This window comes from Epinephelus lanceolatus, chromosome 18 (genome assembly GCF_041903045.1).
Source record: "Epinephelus lanceolatus isolate andai-2023 chromosome 18, ASM4190304v1, whole genome shotgun sequence".
Classification (NCBI taxonomy): Eukaryota; Metazoa; Chordata; class Actinopteri; order Perciformes; family Serranidae; genus Epinephelus; species Epinephelus lanceolatus.
Genome location: NC_135751.1, coordinates 38,920,481 through 38,936,204, shown reverse-complemented (window position 1 = coordinate 38,936,204; position 15,724 = coordinate 38,920,481). Strand labels below are relative to the sequence as shown.

The following is a 15,724-nucleotide window of genomic DNA, read 5'->3' as shown; positions in this document are numbered from 1 at the left end:
TGCTGTGCAGACACAAGAAGTAGAAAAGCTACAAGCCACTGAAAGCTGTCAACACTTTGCAGTTACAGACTTAGCCTACTGATTTGCCACTTGTTGCTCTCAGTCGTTATTAAGGGTGGAAACCTTTAAACGTAAGACATAAACATGACATTTAAAGACCTTTAACTAGGACGTTGTGCATGAATAAACCTAGATTACTGAGGTGAAATATTTATTTTGTATGATTAATTTGTCAGTAATGAGGTCTATCATGTAAAGACTCCTCCTACAACATTAGTATATCGTCTTATGTAAACCACCTCAGCCTAAAGACTCATTCAGTTCCTGTTTTGCAGCACACGCTCTCTGACTCTGCAGTCAGAGGGTCTATTTTTGAAAAGCACCAACACAGGAGGATGTGGTCTCGGTATTGTTTCCCTCCGCTGCTCAGCTGTGGTTGATCTGGGATGATCGAGGACACTGATACCAGCAGTCGATGGGTGAGACGCATGTCTGTCTCTTTTCATTTCTAACTTCTTTTTATGCTTTAACATGTTTACAGTAAGTTACATGTATGTGTCCCGTGCCTTTCTCAGGTTGGCAAGTGGAGCCATTTAATATGTGTTCACCATTTCCATATACTGCCTCTCTAATAGGAACAAACTTCTGTTACATAACTTCCATCAGATCTAACTGCAAAGTGTTGTTCAAGTTCTGCATGTTTCCTGTTCCCCTTCTTTTAAAAGCTACCGCAGGCCTTTATCAGTACACTCAGAATTAGGCAATATAAAGTTTGCTTTGCAAAGCATTTCATAGGTTATTGAGTCTCAATAGTGTGTGTTTCTTTTCTTTATTGAAAGATAACCTGATAAGTATAATGAAGCACTTTGTGCAGTTAAAGCAATAAAAAATCTTAATGTTTAAAGCAGCAGCAGCAGAGAGCAGTGTTTTTGCATTGTAGCAGTAACAGTCAGGTTTGCATGGAAGTGCTGGACAATATATCCTCACACATACAATGGACTAACACCTGCTTCCTCAGTAGACAAATGATTGAACAGGCTTGTTTGCAGAAGCTGGATATGCAGGTACCTCAGAGCCCAAAGCTGCTGCACTTATATGCAGTTCAGAGTTTAAACTGGTTTTACTGTTAGATTGATACAACAATCTTGCTGAGAAAATCATCATCACTTATAACCTGTCATCAGATGATCCCTCCTACTTTAGCTCCTACTTTAAATTCAAGAAATCTCAAGAGAAATAATAAATTGAACTGCGATTGGAGTAAAGAAAATATATCCACATATTGAATCAGCTGGAACTGCTGAGCACTGTTGCAACTGAGAGTGCATGAAAACTATTAAGTTAGCAAACAAATAGCTAAAAGTTACGGATAACATATTGAAATAGCTCAAAGTAAACAGATGAAATAGTTGAATAAATGTTTGGAATTATACAATTTCAACTGTTAGCAAAAAGTAATAAATACAGACTAGTGAAAAGTAACGGATAAACAGTTTAAAACAGTAAGCTAATGGAGAAAATAGTTGAAATATTTAACTAAAAATAATTTATAAATGGCTAAAATGGTCAATAGTAATGAGTGATTGGTTAAAATAGCTAAAAGTTATGAATCAGTTACAATAGCTATAAATAATGGATAGATGCTAAATTAGTTAGCTAAAAGTAACGGAATGCTAAAATAGCTAGCTAAAAGCAATGATAAATTGTGCAAGTAGTTAGCTAAAAGTAATGGATATGGCTAAAATAGTTAGCTAGAAGTAATAGATAAATCGCTAAAATAGCTAAAAGTAATGGATAAATGGCTAAAATAGCTAGCTAGAAGTAATGGATAAATGGCTAAAATAGCTAAAAGTAATGGATAAATGGCTAAAATAGCTTAAAGGAATGGATAAATGGCTAAAGTAGCTAGCTAGAGATAATGGATAAATGGCTAAAATAGCTAAAAGTAATGGATAAACGGCTAAAATAGCTTAAAGGAATGGATAAATGGCTAAAGTAGCTAGCTAGAAGTAATGAATAAGTAGTTAAATAGTTAGCTAAAAGAAATGGATAAGTAGTTAAATAGCTAAAAGTAATGGATAAATGGCTAAAATAGCTAGCTAGAAGTAATGGATAAATGGCTAAAATAGTTAGCTAAAAGTAATGGATAAATGGCTAAAATAGCTAGCTAGAAGTAATGGATAAATGGCTAAAATAGTTAGCTAAAAGTAATGGATAAATGGCTAAAATAGTTAGCTAAAAGTAATGGGAACTGCCCATTGGTTCAACACCCCATTGTTCCGACCATATTAAACTCATTGTTCCGAAGTCCGTTCCAAAATCATCATGATGCCCTGTGGTTAAGGTCTGGTTAGGTTTAGGCACAAAAACCACTTGGTTAAGGTCAGGAAAAGATCATGGTGTGGGTTAAAATGAAAAAGAAAGTGACAAACACATAAGCCGTGAGCCTGCTCCGCCTCAAGCAGGTCGCGGCACGCCATACGCCCGCCGCGAGCCGTTCAGCACCGCGGACAGTCCGACTAATGGGATGTCGAACCAATGACATGGACCCAAAAGTAATGGATCAGTAGTTAAATAGTTAGCTAAAAGTAACGGATAAATGGCTAAAATAGCTAAAAGTAATGTTTAAGTAGTTAAATAGTAAGCTAAAAGTAATAGATAAATGGCTAAAATAGTTAGCTAAAAGTAATGGATAAATGGCTAAAATAGTTAGCTAAAAGTAATGGATAAATGGCTAAAGTAGTTAGCTAAAAGTAATGGATAAGTAGTTAAATAGTAAGCTAAAAGTAATGGATAAATGGCTAAAATAGCTAAAAGTAATGGATAAGTAGTTAAATAGTTAGCTAAAAGTAATGGATAAATGGCTAAAATAGTTAGCTAAAAGTAATGGATAAGTAGTTAAATAGTAAGCTAAAAGTAATGGATAAATGGCTAAAATAGCTAAAAAGTAATGTTTAAGTAGTTAAATAGTAAGCTAAAAGTAATAGATAAATGGCTAAAATAGTTAGCTAAAAGTAATGGATAAATGGCTAAAATAGTTAGCTAAAAGTAATGGATAAATGGCTAAAGTAGTTAGCTAAATGTAATGGATAAGTAGTTAAATAGTAAGCTAAAAGTGATGGATAAATGGTTAAAGTAGTTAGCTAAAAGTAATGGATAAGTAGTTAAATAGTAAGCTAAAAGTGATGGATAAATGGCTAAAATAGCTAAAAGTAATGGATACGTAGTTAAATAGTTAGCTAAAAGTAATGGATAAATGGCTAAAATAGTTAGCTAAAAGTAATGGATAAGTAGTTAAATAGTAAGCTAAAAGTAATGGATAAATGGCTAAAATAGCTAAAAGTAATGTTTAAGTAGTTAAATAGTAAGCTAAAAGTAATGGATAAATGGATAAAATAGTTAGCTAAAAGTAATGGATAAATGGCTAAAGTAGTTAGCTAAAAGTAATGGATAAGTAGTTAAATAGTTAGCTAAAAGAAATGGATAAATGGATAAAATAGCTAGCTAGAAGTAATAGATAAATAGCTAAAATAGTTAGCTAAAAGTAATGGGTGATTGGCTAAAAAACAGTTAGCTAAAAGTAATAGATAAACAATTAAAATGGTTTGCAAAAAGTAATGGATAAATGGCTAAAGTTGTTAGCTAAAAATAGGCCAGGGGATCCCTCAGCTGTCAGCTGATTAATCTTTGCTAATATGTTGAGTTCATGTTAAAATTTAATTTTTGGAAAAAAAAAAACAAAACTTAAATTAGATTTTCAAACAATAATTTGGCAGCCCTCCTACACTAAGTACGAAGACCCCCTAGCAGTTGCCGACCCCCTGTTGAAGACCCAGGGCTCAAATTAATGGATAAATCATTAACATATAACTTCTACAGTTGTTCAGATGCAAACTTCACCAAACTAAATAAACACTGACAGTTTAATTGTATGAAAAATGTGACTATATTGTAACAATATACACTTAAATTTAGTTAATACCCTTGTGTCAACATCCAGTTATCCAGTTTAAAATCAACTGAAATGAACCCATATGGAACATGACCGCGGTGTTAATAAGGGATTCCTCTGCTCCATTACAACAGCTCACACACACTCTTCATTATATTTCACTAGCTCAGATGCAGTTTCTCCATCTGTCCCGTCTTAGTGCTACATCAGTGCTTCCCGGAAGGCCTCTTCCTGTTTTGACGGGCACAGGTGACCCCAGTTTTCCAGTCGTGTCACTGCACACATTATTCAGTAGTGGTCACAGTGACACATCTGCCAGCTGGGCACAATTGTAGCTTCCGTATGCGCATTGACATCCTGCTAGCCAAATATACTTAGGAGGAAAATAGTTTTTCTCATCAGAGTGAAGTCTCATGACAGTCTTATTTAAATTTTTCTTTCTAAATCATTCACAATAGGCACTGAAACAGACCCTGCCTGGGGAAATGTCCTAAATTACCCCAGTGAAATGTTATGGTTTCCAAAATTGTCCATTTCATTGTGCGGTCAGTGTGGTTTTACTTGTTTGTCATAAAATGCCTGTGCACCCCGACCACAGGTGTCATGTGATCTGTAGTAAGCAAATTCCAGAAATGTGTGTTTTGTTCATAACTGTTGTTCTTCACTGGGTTTGTTGCTTTAACATATTTGACTGATTCTTTAACCTTGACTGACATTTGTGCTCCTTATTATATAATACTCAGATACTTGTCTCTGCTTGTTGATAATGAGCAATAATGATAAAATGGGAAGTTGTCCTTTTGTAAGATTCATTTCCATCCCACTTTGAGTCACATGAAATCTGGCGTCAGCAGCTGATTTTAAGAATGAAGTAGAAGTAGAGAAGCAGAAGAAGTTGCGGCTGCCTCTTTCGACCAGCTCATCTCCGGTCCGCACACGCAGTCTGTGACTCATTGGTTTTAGTAGGAAGTGGCAGGCTGTATTTTCTGCCCTGACATCTTTGCCGTGGACATTTGTGCTTGCACCTCTGTTTGTGTGAGCCGTGTCCTCTTGATTGTGTTTGATTGTCTCTGGAGAGGAACAATAATGATTATGGAGTGTTGGCAACAGCAATAACAGGAAGTTTGGACTACTGAAGAGACATAATATATCGGTTTACTGGAACACAATAATAGGGTGTGATTCTTGTTTTTATTTTGGGACTTCCTGTGGTTTATCTGCTGTATTTCTCTCTGGATGTTGTGATGCCTCTGCAGAAGATGATGCCGAGGATGGAGCAGAGCTCGTGCACTGAAGATCGTATCCAGCATGTCCTCGAGCGTTGCCTCAGCAGCTTGGGCCTGGACACTCCGGACAAACAACTCTGGAACGGTAAGACCCAATCCTCTACCTGCCTTTAATGGTTATAACTTTAAGAAACTACGCTGAAAATATGACACAACTTGGGTCCTCAAGTCACACCAGAAATCTACATGTGGTACAGAAAAGTACAGATGATATCTTAAAACCAATGTTGAAACCAGTTTGTTCAAGTCCTGACACGCCTCTGCTGAATTTCACTAAATAAATGACAAAAACGCCAAGTAGATTTTTAACATGTGAAATTATCGATAGACGCAACCAGCAAACCAACCGGGTACATGCTGTCCACCTTAATGGCGACAAACAGGAATTGAAAGTGGTGACACACAGAATAAAGACTGACCGAAAGTATGGAGGATTGTCATGGTGGTTAATGCAAGTTCAGTTTTGAAATACTTAACTGCTGTAACTTCATTCAGTCATTTCCAACAAGGGAGAGTGGTGTAATCATTTTGCTTTCACTTAGCGTCTACTGAACATTAGTTAACATGTGAATCTAACTAGTGTGTTTAGCACCTGTTATCAGACTGAAACCTAAAAGGAGAAACAAGCTGTGTGTTTGTGTCTGTCCGCAGCTGGGCTGTGCATAAACCGCTGGTGTTTGGAGGAACTTGTGAAGAGAGATCCGCACAACTTCCTCATCCTTCTACAGAAAATACTGAGGAAAACAAAGGAGGTCAAGAGCTGAAAAACAACATCATCAGTGTGATATGAGGAATGACAGCATGTTTCAGTTCATAATTCTATGTTTTTTAACAGGTGCTGGAGCAGAGTCAGTACGAGCTGGTGGTGCCTCTCACTCTCCTGTTCTCTTCAACCCTCCTCAAAGTGAGTTGGTGGAGTCAGCGGCTATATGAACACAGATTCTTCCCGTTTATTCTATTTAACCTGGTGACTTGTTTCTTCTCAGGCTCCTCAGGTGGCGTCAGACTGTGACGTGCTGCAGGAGGCCTACCTGTTGTTCCATAGTTTCCTATCCTGGCCTGAGCCGTGCAGCTCCGCCTGCAAACGCCTGCTGAATATCATCCAGCAGGAGCTCAGAGCACCAGGTACCACTGACGCTCTTATGCACTGATGTGAAGGCTGAATGTTGTGTCTCTGTTTTCTTTCAAGTATGGAAGGAGGTACTTAAAGGAACACTTCAACCCCAAAATGATTATTTGTTTATGGATTACACATTCAATGTTACGCTGAATTCATAGTGGAAACTTAGTTTTTCTAGCATGCCTCCACGGTGTACAGAGAATCCGAAAATTAGGGCTGCCCCCGCCTAAGAATTGTCCTAATCCTCATCATGGTCCATCAGTGGACTAGTCTCCTGCATGTTTCTGATATAAATGTAATGATTAAATGATATACTTTGGTGGTTTGAGTTGAAGGTGTGAGAAAGAATAGTATCAGTAACATTGTTAACACTGTGCTACATTACAGAGAAATACAAAACCGTACTAATGAACCTTCATTAATATAGGCCTATATTTTATCTCCAAGTGCACGTCACACACTGAGCGAGCCGCCTGTTAATGACGCTGTGGGCTAATGGGCATGTAGCTACTTCCATGCTTCAGATGATACGTCATGTTTGTAGTCGACCAATGAAGATGAGTTTACATATCACCTTGGGTTCGTCCTTCACCTTCTCAAAATGATCCCACACTTTGGATTTCCTGCCCGACATGTTATTAACTAGCCTGTGGAATAACCGCAGGTACCAGCCCTGGAAATTGACCTGACTCCTGTCTGACTGCTGAGCGTGGACACTTCCTGTGTCTGTCCTTTCAAAGTAAAGTCACACATGGTCCAGTCCAGGGGGGGGTCTCGTCTTAGCGACCGATGAAATCTTGCCAACTAATGACCTTTCTGGTCGGCTAATGTTAGGTCAACTATTAGGGGGCAGCCCTTCTGAAAATTGAGAAAGTTTTTGAAGAATTGGAAAGAGGCCAGGATTAACAACAAAAACTATATCAAAGCATCCGTTTACAAACTCTAACACAAGTCATGCAGTGTAATATAGTCTCATTTATCCAGTTGTGTGCTCAGTACTTCCCAAACACATTTTCGCTAAACTCATATTTAAACACTTAAGTATAAATAGCTCAGTTGTGCTGCTCTTCAAATTGTGAGAAGTCATTTCACAGTTCCGTCACCCAAAGAAAATGCACTTTGCACTGTGCGTTTCTGCAAACCACAAATATGTTTCATTTGCACATTTCATACGTCTCATATCAGCATTTCTGAAGTGAGGTAGCATATGAGCTGCCTTTGTCATCAGGAAGTGGAGGGGTTGTTGGATGGCGTGACATCTAGGGGAAAAGCCTGCCAAGCTGTAGGCCACTGTTCAGACCAGCAAACAACATAATGGGTTGTTTGAGCAAGTCATCGCTGCATTTCCAGCGACTTCTTAGGCACCAAAGGTGGATGTTTTGCAGCAACATGTCACTGTGTTTCCAGCTGGGATATTGCCACATTAAGCAGTTGTTTTTTCCCAACATATTGTTGTGTTTCCTGACGGGATTGTGCCACCAAAACTGGGTATTTTAAACCAAAACATAATCCCCTCCCAACCATGTCCAAATGACTTTTGTGCATCAACGAGGCATGAAGTTTATACCGTGCAAATGTGACATATCTGTGGTTCGCAGAAACGTACAATGCCAACACTTTTTCTAAGATTGAGTTAGTATTAAACATTAAGGTCTTCGTGAAAATGCATGTGTTCAGGAAGTACTGAGCGTTCAATTTGATAAATGGGATGTGGACTTGTGAACGAATAATCTGACATAGTTCTGCTGTCGTTAAACTCAGACCTCTTTTACTTTAATTCATTAAATATTCCGCCATTTTTGGATTCTTCAATCACCGTGGCGCATATGAGAAAAATAGTTTTCTTGCCAAATTCAGTGTAACACAGGGTGAGTGACTGATATACTAATGATCATTTTGGGGTGGAAGTGTTCCTTTAATGTTTTTTGTATACAGTTGGTCACATTTATAACATGACTGGTGTTGATGACGGGATACTTGAGTTCATCAGACAGGGATCAGGGTTATGTAGGTATCAGTGCGACCACATGGGGGCAGTGTTTACCCACTGAGAAAACTAAACTGTCTGCCTACTTTTGTTTCAGGTATTTCATTTCAAAGACTGCTTCGCATGGAGCAGGGTATTTCCCCGGAGATTCACTGCTCTAAAACCATGTAAGTTCATTTAAATTTAAATGATAAATGCCATCAAAACAAGCTAAGCATGGCTCCTGTTTCCATACATCTTAAATGTCTTTATGGCACTTCTAAAACGACAACCATAAATTAAGAAAACACTTGAGATCTTGAGACATTTTATAAGATTTCTACATCATTGCTCTCTTTGTGTATGATGGTGTATGTGTGTATTTCATCAGGACGGTGCTGTTAGTGAGCCCAGATGAAGACGTCCCTCCAGAGGTCCAGTCTGTCTCGGAGCAGCTGAGCAGCACCCAGCACTCCAGCAGAGACGTCACCATCACCCTCATCCTGCACGCCTTCCAGGCTGCTCTGGGCACTGGTCACGACCTGCAGGCGCTCCACACCACCCTGCAGGTGACTCACCAACATGTTTTAGATGCACAGTTCCTTTTTATTATTTTCTTCCTAAACCAAACATCCTAATGTTCCTCCAGACGAAGCGGCCAGAGGAGCTGGAGCAGCTCGTGGAGGCAGTGACGGACCGCATGGAGACAGCAGCCTCTACAGCTGATCTCAGCATAGCTAGACGAGTTCTGCTGCAGAGCATGGAAAGGCTCAGGGAGAGCCTGGCTGGTCCTGGTCCTGCTGATGGCTGCCCAGATAACGGTGAGACAGAATATATAAATATGAAAAGCCACAGACAAAGTGAAGATAAATAAATGTGTGACACGTCGGGCTTCCTTAACCTGAGTATGACCTCCTCTCATTAGGGGCTGTTGAGACTTTTATGCTGCCCCTCCCTAAATGTCACACGTGCTCCTGGGAGAACGACAACCTTGGTAATTAGATCAGTTTCAACAACTCTTCAGATGCCTTTACCAGAGTTCTATCTTTAACCGTTCTCAAACATTTTCTTCTTCAGGTGTTCTGTATTACATTCTCACCAGCGGGTCGGACCTGGACTCACTTCCAGACTGTTTCCTGAAAGCAGAACTGGATGAGGACGATACTAACGACACCAGTGTGGATGAGGAAGACGAGATGGAGGGAAACAAAGTGGACCACGAGTTTCAAAACCACCGCATCTCCACCACATCCTCTTCCTCGAGGGACTCCGGCTACTCTCTGTCCTCCAGCTGGTCTGTGGTCTCCACGCCATCTGGCTCCTCAGGTGTGGAGAGTGACTTCAGCGAGGACACGACACACGAGGATGCAGAGAAGGGACAAGAGAGCCAACCGAAGCTTAGAAAGAAACCCAAAAAGAAGTCCAGATCCATCTTAGGTGTAGAGCGCTTCTCCTCGTTTTTCAAGAGTCCTCGCAGCCCGAGCAACTGCCGCCGTGTCCAGAGTATGGGCTACAGGGGTGACTTTACCACAGACTGTCAAAGAACTGGTTCGCAGCTTAAACACTCCAGGTCCATGTCCAGACAAGCTCATCCTCTGCATCCGTCCACCACTGCTCTGGATCCTCTTTCCCCCCGGAAGCACATGTGCGTCCGCAGGAGGCCGATCCTGAGCTGCGACGAGGGCGATGTGACAGAAGTGCCCACCTTAGTCAAAGTGGTGGTGTTTGGAGGTGACAGAGAGGCGGGCAGGTTGGCCAGGGCGTACAGCGACCTGCAGCAGAAAGAGAGTAAATGTCCTCGACTCACCAAGACGTGCAAACTGCAGTTTTACTTTGTTCCCACCAAAAGGAGAACGATAGGAAGCACAGGGGGAGGACACACACCGACCGAAGGGCCGACAGGAACCAAAACTGCTGCCTCTGTGGTGAGAAGGCTCATTCAGCCTTTTATCTGTATATGTAAATGTATATTAATGTATTCACAGATACCACTTCCTAACTAGAGGGGCACTCAGAGAGCGTAGACTCCCTCGTCTTACACCTCATGAATCAGATCTGCTCCAAAATTTAATGGGCTCTTCTTTGGCCCATGCTTCACCCTTCAACCAAGTATCATGAAAAAGGAACTTATGATAACAACCTGAGCCCGTCAGTGTAAAAACAAGCACTTTTACTGGACGTAAAATGAAGGTGTGAACATGACCCAAGACGTTACATCTCAGCCTGTTTTGCAGTTGCTGGCTGCAGCACTCTCACTGAAGACTGGACCGATATTAAAAATTGTTGCTCTGATTAGTCACTTCGACAAAAAAAGGGGGGAAATAGGGCTCAGGTTGAAAAATACCAAAGTTACTCTTTTATGTGGAAACCCTTTATAAACGGAGCCTCTGTAGAAAATAGTACTTTTAGATAATATGATGATGTGAAATGTTATTGATGTGTTTCTTTGACTGAGGTAATACAGCTTTTCTTGTCTCCCTCTGACAGGAGAGTAATGGCAGTATACTGGAGGACAGTACCACTGATATAGCACAGATGTTGGGCATGATGGACCCCTGGTACGAGCGAAACGTCCTCAGTCTGCTCAGCCTGTCCTCTGACGTCCTCTGTCAGGTACCTTCCATACCGTCTTCAACTCTGGTCCTTACATTACACAATGAGTCAAGACAGAAGCTGCTGGGGTCAAGCAGGATTTATACTGGTGTGTCAGCTCTATGAGTTGTGTCTGTGTCACTCTGCGGTTACACCTCCAAAACAGTGGTCGGCTGCAGGGTTTCTGTGAAGTGCAGTAAAGTTTAGTTGATTCAAAACACACATTAAACACACATTAAACATGGCTTAATAGAGACAATTTCAAACACAAGTACACAAATCAGCTTCACTATAACTCGCAGCATTCACAGACAAACACTTGTCTTTATCTGGACACATTTTCCCCACAAATACAACATGCTAACATTATTAGCACAAGCCTATGGCATTTTACATTGTATGAATTAGCCTAGCAGCTAGCAGACTTTTCCTCTCCTCATATGAAGCCAGGGACAACAGCAACATTTAACAAAGGTAACGTTACAAAATTCAGCTCCATTACAGCTCACAAAGTTCATTGACAAAACAACTGTCTTATACTAAACACGTTTTCCAAACAAATACAACATGCTAACGTTATTAGCGCAAGCCTATGGCATTTTACATTGTATAAATTAGCCTAGCAGCTAGCAGAGATTTCCTCTGCTCATATGAAGCCAGGATAAATCACACACAAGACTTAAGATGATATTTTTATAGAGGCTCTATTGTTTTCACAATTTATTGTTTCTTATCTGTGAAATTAAAGTAAATCAAAGCTTTGTTTCCACTGAGGGAAATGGTTTCAGCTTACAGAGACAGACAGGAGGTCTGCGTCACCACGACGTGTAGTTACATTTCTGGGGAGGTGCACGTCAGGCTACGGCGTAGGGTACGGCATAGGCTCTACATCGACGCAGAGCCTACGCCGTAGATACAGTGTCGATTCGATGTAAACGTTTAAATCCTGCTTTCAAGAAAGGGGAGAAGGGTTATATAGAATCGTGTACAATCCTCAGTGTGTGAAAAAATCATTGACTTGCTTAAATATTTTGTAAATAAAATCTTACGGTGGTTACGTTTGATACCTTACTGTATGCACATACTCATTACCTACATTGTCTGAAATCCATGCGTGTGTTTCCTCCATGAAGCAGACTGCCTGTAAGGAGGGAGGAGATGAGTCAGTGAGCAGTGGCAGCGCAGAGAGTCTTCCCCTGCTGGCCGACCTGGTGCTTTATTACTGCCGACATGCAGACCAGCCTGTTCTGGTGCAGCTCTACCAGGCTGAGGTGAGAGCAGCAACACACACACACACACACACACACACACACACACACACTCACACACACAGTATTTACCTGATTCATTTTTTGTTTCCTCCTCCACACAGCTGACCCTGGCTGGAGGAGAGAAGAGAAGGGAAGTGTTTATTCACTCTCTGGAGCTCGGGCACACTGCTGGAACCAGAGCTGTTAAGGCCATGGGTGAGTCACACTCTGACACATCCAGACAGCCACAACAGCACATACACACATATACACACACACACACACACACATCTGATCTAATCTAATCTAATGTGTCTTCTTGCAGGTGCTGCCAGCAAAAGGTTTGGCATTGATGGAGAGCGTGAGGCTGTCCCTTTAACACTAAGTGTTGGTTACAACAAGGTATTTTTCACACCCTCAGATTTCCAGTAACAGCAAATATTAAAGTTCACATTCAGAGCTATTTTTATATCTGTCTGTCTACACCCAATTACAGGTGGCTGTTAGTGGGAGGAGCCAGTGGATGCAGACAGAGAAGGTCTGCACATCGGTGAATCTCTACAAAGCCTGCAGGAAACCTGAGCAGCTCGGTGTGTGACACTGATGGTCCCAGCCTTTTAATCGTGTGCCAGCAGGTGAATTTTGTTTGGGTTTTTTTGTCTAAGCAAATCAAATCTCATCCGTCCAGATTCAAGAATAGAAAGTCTGCAGCTGACGATGACAGAGGTCCTGAAGAGGCAGTGCTCCAAGTCAAAAAAGGGCTACAACCAGGTGAAGGAAATAAAACATTGATAAACATAATCTCATACACACACCCCTCTCTTTAAAACTCCCCCTCCTCACATTTCCTCTCCCTCCACGTGCTCTCTGGCAGCACATCTCCATATCAAAGGTAAAGGTGGACAAGGTGGAGGTGAACGGAGGAAAAGACGGGACGTTTGCCGTGTGTCTGGATCAGGATGAGAAGAAGTTCATCCAAAGTGTCACCAGGTACAACAGAGCCTCATCACTGACTGTCATATCACTGAACCTTTACTTAAAGGAATACTTCATAGACATCTGAAACGTAACAGGGGGCCCAGCTGACACCTTTTTGTATAAAGTCACAAGCCAGTATCGAGCATTTCGTAGCCTTACCATATGTTTTTTTTTCAGCCCCTCCCCCAATTAAAAAAAAGTCCATATAAGTCGTCTGACCGAAGTTTTGTTACCTAAATCTAACTACATAGTTTTGGTGCGTAACTGCGACTGTTTCACAACATTGCCATGTTTGCTAAAACATGGCTAGTTACGTAGGTTAGGCTTAGGAAAGTAAAGTTACATAGATTAGGTTTAGGAATGTAAAGTTACGTAGCTTAAATTTGGGAATGTAATGTCACGTAGGGTAGGTTTAGGCAAGCAAAGTTACCTAGGTTAGATTTAGACAGGTAACTTTACGTAGATTAGGTTTAGTAAAGTTACGTAGATTAGGTTTAGGAATATAAAGTCACGTAGGTTAGGTTAAGGAATGTAAAGTTACGTAGGTTAGGTTTAGGAATGTAAAGTTACGTAGGTTAGGTTTAGGAATGTAAAGTTACGTAGCTTAGGTTTGGGAATGTAATGTCACGTAGGGTAGGTTTAGGCAAGCAAAGTTACCTAGGTTAGATTTAGACAGGTAACTTTACGTAGATTAGGTTTAGTAAAGTTACGTAGATTAGGTTTAGGAAAGTAAAGTTACGTAGGTTGAGTTTAGAAGAGTAAAGTTAATAAGCTTAGATTCAGACAAGTTATGTAGGGCAAGTTTAGTTAAGTTATGTGTACGTTGAGTTTAGAAAAATAAACATTGTAGAGATGTACCTCAAAATAATTCAGAGTTCACTCGGTTTCACACGGGACACGGACTCCTGGGGAAAGTCCTGTGTTTGTTTGACCATCCATCACCCCAACCAGCCATCTTACACGGTCTATCAGTCTTAATACAAATTCCTTCTTCACATTCATCAGTGAATTGGTCACATGATCCCAGCCTTTCTGATTAGATGGAATATACACAAATTAAAGGCTCATGATTACGTGGGTTTTATACGAATTTTGGTGCATAACTTTTCGTAGGTATATGTGCAAACAGTTTGTGACAACAGCCTATGTGTTTTTTGGGCAGAGGATGGTGGATGCATTTTTCAGCCTCACATGTAGTGATGGTGTATCTTGTGTGTCTGCAGGTGTGAGGTGTCTCTGTGCTGTAAACCAGGAAGCAGTTCAGACTGGATGTCCTACAAGCCCTCACCTGGACAGGTCCAGCCTCTGCACCCGTCCTACTGCTCTCTGCTCTGCCTCCCCATCACCTCGTTCTCTGCCTCCTGCCCCTGACACACTTTTTACTGCAGCTTATCTAAGTTCCCAGGGTCCAACGTGCCCCAGTTCAATTTTCTGTCACACATTAACCCTACTGTTGTGATCGGGTCCAGTGTGACCTGTTTTAATTTAAATATTTCACAGATATTATCCAGTTAACCCTGAACGTGGCAGATGATAGTAAATTGTTGGAGCTCTCTGACTCCAGCCTGACCCCTGACCTGTTTTCTAATCTTAACCTGTTTGGATATTGCAGTATTCCGTGGTGTTGTGGAGGGTATACGCAGGTATATGGAGTATGTCCACCTCTTTCTCTGGCGGTTTACAGTATACAAAAAGCCATGGGAATATATAGGAGAGTATACCCACTTCCTCCTTGGTAACCTACCAATTACAATTATACAACTGTGCAACAACATTAGTTCCTGATTCAGACCAAAGCAAGACAACTCTAGGTCTGAAAGAAGCCTTAGACCTGCGCCAGTGCAGTTTCACGACTCACAGGGTCATGATTATGGTCCCCTAACCTAACCCTTATCATATTAAGCAGGGTTGGGGAACATCTGGGCTGTACACAGCTGGGTAATATAGGACCCTGGGAACATGGGAATGACCCCCTTTTACTACACTGATTGAATCCATTGAGGTGATAATGTTTAACCAAAGCAACACTGGATGCAGAACAGCTACTGGATAGACTGGTGAAAATGAAATCAGACAAAGAAAAAAGAGTGACCTTTATTGACCCACTTATATTTCAGGTTTGTCATGTCGCTGATGTCAAGGTGTGTCACTTTGTAATTTGAAGGAGTTTGACTGGATTGTTTCCCAACTTTCTATGTTTTTTTTTTCTTATCAGATCTTTAAAGAGACAGTTTAACTTTGGAAAGAAGAAACATTAATGCCAAAGCTCTGTCTGTAGAGACGTGTTTATGTTAATTATCTGCTGTCAGTAGCATAAAACTGATTACTTGATTTACTACTGTGTACGTTCTCCCTTTTTAAAAAAAAAAGTGTACTAAAATAAGCTATTTATTTTGAAGTGATAGCGATAAAAACATGTTTTTTATATATATTTTCAAAACAAATTGTCTCATTATGTTTTTATATGTCACTCAACTGTAATAAAATCATACTTGAGTCGGTTCTGTGTTTTCTTTGTTCTCACAGTTTAGACAGTGACTGCCTCTCCTGAACTTCCTCCTATGACTCACTCACTTGCAC

General features: G+C 40.7%; 1 protein-coding gene across 1 annotated transcript; it reads left to right on the top strand.

Moving 5' to 3' along the window:
• Positions 1 to 341: 341 nt before the first annotated feature.
• LOC117267965 (phosphoinositide 3-kinase regulatory subunit 5-like) lies at positions 342 to 15,645 on the top strand. The gene is made up of 18 exons (XM_033644054.2): positions 342 to 479; positions 5,209 to 5,323; positions 5,890 to 5,990; positions 6,074 to 6,142; positions 6,225 to 6,363; positions 8,443 to 8,512; positions 8,716 to 8,893; positions 8,974 to 9,145; positions 9,250 to 9,318; positions 9,402 to 10,249; positions 10,812 to 10,937; positions 12,050 to 12,187; positions 12,289 to 12,382; positions 12,492 to 12,568; positions 12,663 to 12,756; positions 12,855 to 12,937; positions 13,041 to 13,156; positions 14,368 to 15,645. Exons 1-18 carry the CDS (start codon positions 447 to 449, stop codon positions 14,513 to 14,515), a joined length of 2,670 nt encoding a protein of 889 aa, XP_033499945.2. The 5' UTR covers positions 342 to 446; the 3' UTR covers positions 14,516 to 15,645.
• Positions 15,646 to 15,724: the final 79 nt, after the last annotated feature.